The 9,108-nt window shown below is 43.2% G+C and overlaps 1 protein-coding gene across 1 annotated transcript; it reads right to left on the reverse strand.

The window, feature by feature from the left end:
• LOC123165053 (agamous-like MADS-box protein MADS3) lies at nt 1-1,242 on the reverse strand. Its single transcript, XM_044582680.1, has one exon. It carries the CDS (start codon nt 1,240-1,242, stop codon nt 1-3), a length of 1,242 nt encoding a protein of 413 aa, XP_044438615.1.
• Nucleotides 1,243-9,108: the final 7,866 nt, after the last annotated feature.

The following is a 9,108-nucleotide window of genomic DNA, read 5'->3' on the forward strand; positions in this document are numbered from 1 at the left end:
CTACAACAGCTCTCCATAGTCTGTAAGAATATCAATATCTTGTCCAGTGGAAGAGGGCGGCACATCAACCCAGCCACCATTTACCATGGAAGACTGTCCTAGATCCGTATTGCTAGAGCCTAAGTAAGCATCCATCCCTAGGAAACTATTGTAGCACGACAGATCTGATAGAGCATAACCCCATTGTTCAGTGTTAAATGGGCCATCAATAGAAAAAGCATTGCCACTCGAGTACCCCAATAGTGGAGAGGCCTCCAAATTTTGCCCATATGTTGAGTCATGGTTTGCATCATTTTGTTGTGGTTGCACTATGTTGCAAGGACTTTCATAGTTCTGAACATGCAACTCCTCTGGTGGAGTTTGCTCATGTACCTGATTTGGTATGGGTTGGACATGGGAAGCCAAGTAGGGAGCTAAAGATGGTGGTGCAGAATGGAACATTTGTGGTTCCTGCATAGGAAAAGGTGGTGCCGAAGTTTGTTCTGGTTGTGATGGTAGTGGATCTGAAGGTAGCTGGAGTTGTGAGTGATTGTGAGGCCACGACGACTGCATAAGTGAATGAGTAGTACCCAAATGATCCTCAGCACTTGGTAGTTGCAGAGCTTGTGCCACACATGTGCCACCGGTCATGTCTTCACGACCATGCAATGGAGGTAGCCGCAATCTAATGTCTTTTTGGACCCGAGAGAGCTCACTGAAGAGCTTGGTCAGATCTTCAAGACTGAGATCTTTTTCCTTCGTGAAGATAAGATTTGCCACCATACTTGGATTCTCTTCTTGGATATTTTTCATACGAAGGATGGAAAGTTGGTTTTTGTCTTCCTCGGTCATGTTCTCCATGTCCAACTGAGCCACCTCGTTTTGTAGGCTTCCAATCCTGGCAGTGGTTGCCTCGTCGGCAGAGGTAACTGCTGGTGGAGCTCCAAATAGGAAAGCATCAACAATGGGATCGGCCAATGGCGTCCCAAATGAGTGCATCTTTCCATTGTTTGTTTCTAGGACGACCGCAACCCTAGCCCTAGTGAGGGCAGAGATGTCAGTCGCCCTCTTGAACAAACCGGAACGTCGCTTGTAGAAGGTGAGATCACGGTCTTTGTCATTGTGGATGTATGCCACGCCTGACCGCCGCTCTTTCCTCGGCATACTAATGTGGACAAAGAGGAAGAAACTAACTACTACAAATAGGAAGCACAAGGATCTACAGAAAACTAGAGATTTAGGGGTACTGTTGGCTAACCACATATTGGTGTAGGATATGAGAAGATGTACTCCCCTTATATAGAATTAAAAGGCTTGTATGGCAGTGCTATTTGACTATACAAAGATCATGTATATCTTTAGTAAAAATTAACATACATAACTCATAAAAAGTGCTATTTTATGGATACTATTAACTATCGTCCAAATATACATATGTGAGTGCATCCACATCCTTCTTTGCAACCGCTTACATGTATTTCTTCTGATGTAAGTATTCATATCCATATTTAGAACTATTAACACTTCTAAAAATAGAAATATTAAATGATTGCCATTTGACCACATCCATATCCTTATCTAGAAGTATTAATGGGAGTTAAACCTAACTAAGTTTTACTCTAATATACAGAATAACTGTGGTCAAATTTATTTGGTTGTTAATTGCGTCCAAATCCTTTGTTGATCACATTGATTACATCCTAATGTATGAGTGATCATATTGATTACATCCATATCCTGTACTAGGAACTACCTAATCTAGAAGTGGTCGCCCTTTAATCCATAATATCCAAGTATAACATGGACCTTGCTTTGGGGCTTAACTTAGAAATTGAGATACCAACTAGGAAAGATACACCAAGAGCAACTAGAAAATACTAGAACATTTGGTAAGTCATGGTATAACACATATGTTACTCGGAGCATCGACATGCCTCCTTGCTAAGCCCAGTTCCCGCGGAAGATGTGTTTTTATCGGTTACACATGTATATCTTGGGCCCTAGTTTTTTATGGCCCATAAAATAATATGTGTAAGGCTTTTTCTGGAAGGATCTAACACAACCTAATCTATTATGTATTAAAAGTAATTGACAGGCTCACCAGAAAAGGATAAAAATGCTAGAAAATAACTCAAAAATTAAAACAACGATCTGTCTATCTATTATATATTAAAAGTAATTGACGGGCTCACCGGAAAAAAGATAAAAAGCTAGAAGATCTCTCAAAAATCAAAAACATCCGACTGTGTATTTAATAGGCTAAAATATTATAACCATTAGATTAGTTTTAAGTGAAATAATTACCCACCATTGCCATTATAAGAAAAAGTGTTTCATCTAACTTATTAGGACGTGGGCTGATGCCATCTTATTAGGACGTGGGCTGATGCCATATAATAATGGAAAAAAACATTATGTTCCCATTGTACAAAAAGGGCTGCTCACACATGAACACAGTGGCAGCAATGTTCATGTAAATGATTTTTGTGATTAATTCCCACTTGGTAGAGTACCTGAAAAAGCCTCCTGATTGGATCTCCCTCGAGCAGAGAGGTGGGCGGCGCAAAAATACTCTGTTAATATTTCTGAGGTTTTCGGGAGTATATAAAGGCAACGGAAGAAAGATGCGATGGAGGCAACTTCTATGGCGGCCATGCTCCCCCTTGGATGCTCGTGCCGACCTGTGGCATGTGGCCTAGGGGGGACCAAGTGGGTCTAGGTCCCTCCGGTTTCATTTCTTCATGACACTTAGTATTTTTTTTCTAGTTTTTTGGTCCCTGAAAAGTTGATTTTTTAATCCAAAAAAAAGAACAACGGGCACTTTGCACTGAATTAATAGGTTAATCAAGAAAAACTATAAAAGTTGATACCAATACTATGCCATTATGATATAAGTATAGCATGAAACAATAAAAATTTCTTGATACATATAGGACATATCAACTGGCATGAATAAATTGATGTTTTTCTAGGGGTTGTTAATACTCGACAATATTGTTCTCCTAGATAATCAGACACAAGGTCCTCCTTGGTTCCTACTGGTTCGATGTCCGGGCTAAAATTGTGACTAGCATGAATAAATTGATGGCCTTCTCTATCGCTCACGATTACTTGATGACACTTTTCTGCTGGGTAGCTGGATAGAAGCGAAGTTCTTCCTACCAATTAGAAATGGGCGGCTCCCATTACGTAGCCATCTGCACGTTACTACAAGCTAAAATGGTGACAAGCACGAATAAATCGTTATATTTCTCCAAGGCTCATTAATAATGCATGGTACTATTCGGTTGGATAGCCACACAGAAGAAATGTGCTCCTTTTCAATTTAAGGGGACGACTCTTGGCCTGTACCCATCTGTCTGGTGACTAGTACGAATAAATTGGTGTATTTCTCTACAACAAATGATTGATGGTACTATTCGGCCAGACAACTAGACAGAAGCAAGGTACTCCCTGGTTCCCTTCCGATTCAAGGCGGATGGCTGCTGGTAATATGTGCATTAATCCAAACTGAAACGGTGACTAGCACGAATAAATCGATGTCTTTCTTTTTGGCTCTTTAATACTTCCACTTTTCGACTAGGTTGTCCGAAAACATGAGGTAGGCAGCTCCTGATATAGAGCCACATGCACATTAATCCATGCTAAAATGGTGACTTGCACAAATATATCGATGTCTTTCTCTAGGGCTCACTAACACTTGATGGTATAGTTTGGTTGGACAACCGGACAGAAAGCAAGGTATTCCATGATTTCTTGTCCATATAGGGTGGATGGTTCCAGGTACGGCCAGTTACACATTAAATCGGGCTCGTCTAACGCGAATAAATGGTTCTTTCTCTATGGCTCATTAATACTTGATGGCGCTCTTTGGTTAGGCGGTGTACAAAAGCAAGGTACTCCCTTCTGATTTCGGGTGGTTGTGAGGCCACTAGACAGACACAAGCAAGATACTTCCTGTCATTTGGAGGGATATTTTAAATATTATTATTTTTATTAAATTTCAAAATATAACCCTACAATAAAATATTTCACCAGTAGTACTCCGACATGTCGGTGCCAACAATGACAGGTACCGTTGGCACTACCAATGATACATCTGTTGTCGTTTTGAGTCACATGGGCCATGATCAGTGCGTCCTACATCAGCCCTCCGGCATGACACTCGTATAGAGCTAGCTACGTTAGAGCGTGTACAAAGGTGCTATCTTCACACTGTCACCTAAGATCACTGCTGAGTTAGAAGAGAGCGAATGGAGGAAAAAAAGGCTTGCCATCTCATACCTAAGAGATGGTCTCTCAGTAAAGAAGATAGGACAATTCTATCCATTGTAATAGATGTCATCTCTTAGCTACATATTTTCTAGTTTAACTTTAACCATCGCATTTATTTAGGAGCATGTAAACGTTGCTTGTTAGGCTAAGAGCTAATTCATTGTATAATATGTTTTTAAGCTTCTCCAAATGACATACATAGCATACGCAAATATTGTAACGAATAACTATTTGTGTACAATGTGCTCGGGGTATTATGAAGATATAAAGCATGTGCGATTTGAATGTAATGTTGCAAGGGAGGTTTGCAACAATCTTGGTCTACTAGAACTCACCGAAGAGGCATGCATGCTGGACCATTCCGGTAGAGTTTATTTCACAAATTCACGAATGTTTTTTAATTTGCTAATATTGTTTTTTTGAAAGCATGATTTTTTTTTAGTTTGAGAAATTTTAAAATTTCATGAATTATTTTTAATAGGGTAATATTCATAACTTGATGAGCATTTTTAAATATCCTAAAAATTTATTTTAAATACAGAATAATTTTTATAAAGTTGCAAACATTCTTAAAATCCATGAATTATTTTTCAAACTTGGAAGCATTTATTAAAATTCTTGAAAATATGGTGAAAATGAGTGAAATTTGTCAGCAACTGTGGGCGATCTTATAGTTAGTTTTCTACTCCCTCCGTCCCATAATGTATGACGCTTTTTGACACTACACTAATGTCAAAAAACGTCCTATGCTATGGGACGGAGGGAGAAGTAAACAGCTCAAAAATAGATATGTACAACCGAGAAATGGTCAGCGAGATATAACCTGAGCTCGCCGCTGAGCCCACCTTAGTGGGTGGGCCCAATGGTCTACATTTGGAAAGGTTGTACTAAGTGGCACACACTTGTTTTAGAACCAGTTTCTCAAAAACTAAGTTGTTTTACAAACTTTCGAGTGATTTTTTTTCCTTTTTTCGGTGTTTTCTTTGTATACTTCATTTTTTACTTCCTGTGTGTTTTCTCTATTGGTTTTCATCAGTCTCTTTATCGAATTTTATGTTTTTCATTCCTTTCTTTTTTTTTGCATTTTTCAAATACACGTTGACATTATTTAAATACATGTTGACAAATTTCATATACATGTTGACATATTTGGATACATGTTAAACATTTTCCAAATACAATTTGAATATTGTTTTTTAAATATACATTGAACATTTGACAAATACATTAAATATCTTAAAATACAATGTGAAATTTTCTTAAACACACAATGACCATTTTCCATGAAGCCATGAATATCATTTTTAGTCGTGCAAACAATTTTTAAGTGCTATTGAAATTTCTTCAAATTCATGAACCTTTTTGAATGGTATGAAACATTTTTTTGAAGATTACACAAACAAATTTTAACATTGTATGCATTTTTTTAAATGCCGCAGACTTATGTTTAAACACATGAACATCTTTTAAATATGACAATCGTTTTTTGAATATTGTGGACGTTTTCTACAAACGATGCCAATAACTTTTCTACATTACATGAACATTTTTTAATGCTGATCAATTTAGGGATTGACTATTCGTCACACTGGATGACAAATAGTTATTCTTCACCCCCCCCCCCCCCCCCTCTCTGTAGTTTAACATCAATACACCGTAAGTTGATGTGCCATAAATTTTGTTTTATTACATACGTGAAAGGAGAACGTGAGAAAATATATAATCACCGGAAAAAATATTTTATGTTACGTAAAATTACAAACGCTAAAACACAGTGTAAAATATACATAAAATGCAATTTTTCTGGTCTTATGATCTATATTTTTGTTTAGTTATACCAAATTTAATGTAGTGAATTAATATGAATGCAACTATTTGTATTTCAAATGCAATTTATTTGTAAAACGATCGTAAGATTACCTCAGGTGAATAGTAACATATTCCGCACCCTGTGTGATCAAACACAAAACAACGAAAAAGAGCAAGACTCCCTACTAGAAGAGCCACTATGTGATCCCTTGAGGCAAGGCGAGCTACGGTCTCACTAAAAGCTAGACATAGCGACGCCCGTAATGCATCACAATCACATTGGATAAGAACCAGACAAAGTGGGTCGGCTCACTATGCGCGTGGGGGTTTGCTCGACTACAGCAGGCAGCGGCCTAGTCCACATTGTTGTCCCCCTAAATAAGTACATGATGCTGCAGGCAAAATGGAAATGAACTTATTATTTGTCCATTTCATACTACTAAATAAAACTAGTCAATGTAATTTGAAAGTATATTAAGTGCATGCGGATATTAAGTATAATATTATTTGCATGTTATTATGTGATTAGCACTATATTTGATATAAAATTAACTGCACGCTAAACGCGTTGAGCGCTCGACATTTGAAGCAGTCTAGGTCGTTGGATTGACATGATTTGATGGCCGAGATTAATTGGATCTGTATTTTTGGGCCTTTTTTATATTGGTATAGATATAGATACTTCTTGCGGCCTTAAAAAGCAGATGGTGAACCGGTGAACCGGGAGTCCAATCGATGAAAAATTGAACCGACGACTTCACTGGTCCGGTTTTTAAAACTATGGTATAAATGATTGACAAGGAAAATAAATCATTTGGAAAGGTGCCAAACGGTAAACAATCCCAACCACCGTGGCTGCCCAACGGTCAGCCAAGCTCCTTCCCATTCCGTTATAGTAGGTGGTAGCAGTACTATCATCTTCTATGGCTCATTAATACTTTGGTGGCACTCTTAGTAAGATAGATGAACTCTCTGTATATTCATCATCACAGATTACAAGTGTTTATATACACTGATGCTCACAAGGAGTCGTGACCTACTGTTACAACAGAACCGAAGATAATGCCGAGCGTGGCTACGTGGGCGGAGGCGACGTGCGCGGGAGTGTGGGCGCCGTAGGACTCGGGCCGCGTCGTTGCACACATGGGTGCGGGTGCATGTCACGTTTCCAACACCCCCCGCAGCCGAAGCGTGGTGTGCTCGCCAACGTTGAGGCTGGAGCGAAAGTCGACGAACACGCTCGTAGGCAGCCCCTTGATGAAGATATCGGCGAACTGCGATGTGGTCGGCACATGCAGGACGCGCACCTCACCGAGAGAGACGCGCTCTCGCACGAAGTGGAGGTCGATCTCGATGTGCTTCGTCCGCTGGTGCTGAACGGGGTTGCTCGACATGTACATGGCGGAGATGTTGTCGTAGTAGACGACGGTGGCGCGCGACGGCGGACGGCGAAGTTCGGCGAGGAGCTGTCGTAGCCAAGACGCCTCGGCGACAGTGTTGGCGATGCCCCTGTACTCAGCCTCCGCGCTCGAGCGGGAGACAGTGGTCTGGCGCTTCGAGGACCAGCTGACGAGGTTGGAGCCGAGGTAGACCGCAAAGCCGGACGTAGACTTGCGGGTGTCCGGGCACCCTGCCCAGTCCGCATCCAAGTAGGCGGTCAGGTCGGTGGAGGCAGAGCGGAAGAAGTGCAAGCCGAGATTTGTTGTCCCTGGGATCATGCATAAACAAGCAACACTGCTGCACGGCATAAGACAGATCCGGTCGAGTGAGAGTGAGGTACTGTAAGGCACCGGCGAGACTGCGATACAGCGATGGGTCGTGGAACGCCGGTCCGGCGGTGGCAGAGAGTTTGGATGTTGTGTCGACGGGGGTGGAAACTGGTTTGCAGTTGAGCATGCCGGCACGATCCAAGATCTCGAGCACATACTGCTCCTGGGAGAGGTGGAGACCGCTGGATGTGTGGTGGACGTTTATGCCAAGAAAGTGGTGGAGGGAGCCCATATCTGTCATGGAGAACTCACGGTGGAGAGAGGCGATGATAGACTGGAGGAAGACGGGCGTGCTGGCTGTGAGGATAATATCATCTACGTAGAGAAGGAGGTAAGCTGTGGCAGTGCTGCGATGAAGCGAAAATAGGGAGGAGTCTGCTTTGGAGCCCTGGAAGCCGAGGGTGTAGAGGTACGAAGTGAACCGCGAGAACCACGCCCGCGGAGCCTGTTTGAGCCCGTAGAGCTACCGTTTGAGACGACACACGTCCCGAGGGCGCGCCAAATCAACGAAGCCAGCAGGCTGAGTGTTGTACATCGTCTCGGCGAGATGCCCATGGAGGAAGGCATTCTTGACGTCGAGTTGATCTATGGGCCACGAGCTGCTGGTGGCGAGGCTGAGGACGACGCGGATGGTGGCGGGCTTGACAACGGGACTGAACGTCTCATCGTAGTCAACCCCGGCCTGTTGGGTGAAACCGCCGAGAACCCATCGCACCTTGTACCGAGCCAAGGACCCGTCCGTGAAACCAACGACCAAGTGTCATTCCGCAACAACGCATTATATTCATCAAGCATTATATTCATAGCAGCGGCCCAGTTCGGATCCTTAAGTGCAGCGCGGTAGGATGAAGGAATGGGGCTGATCGGCGTAGTAACAGAGAGACTAACGTGTGTTTTGGGAAGAGAAAACCCGGACTTGGCGCGTGTATGCATGGGGTGCAAGTTTGCGGGTGGCTGTACCCGGACGACGCGTGGGGGTAGGCGTGGCTGGACTGGCGGGGCGGGATTGGCGGAAGGGCGATCTGGGGAAGGTAGTGGTGGGGTCGCGCCAGGGAGGAAGCGGGTGTGTGATCCGAGGAGGATCGAGGCGGGGTGTCGGACGTGACAGCGACCGGGGACGGGCCGGGTGTGGGTGCAGCCGCGGCGCGTGGGGTGCGGCCAGGTGGCGTCGTTGGGTTGGGGCCGCGTGGGAAAGGTGCGGGCTCGGGCGAGCGGCGCGGGCTGGCGGGGGTACTTGGTGGGGGTAGGCGCGGGGCGGCTGGGGCCCGAGGGATGC

Source organism: Triticum aestivum, chromosome 7D (assembly GCF_018294505.1).
Source record: "Triticum aestivum cultivar Chinese Spring chromosome 7D, IWGSC CS RefSeq v2.1, whole genome shotgun sequence".
In the NCBI taxonomy this organism is placed as follows: domain Eukaryota; kingdom Viridiplantae; phylum Streptophyta; class Magnoliopsida; order Poales; family Poaceae; genus Triticum; species Triticum aestivum.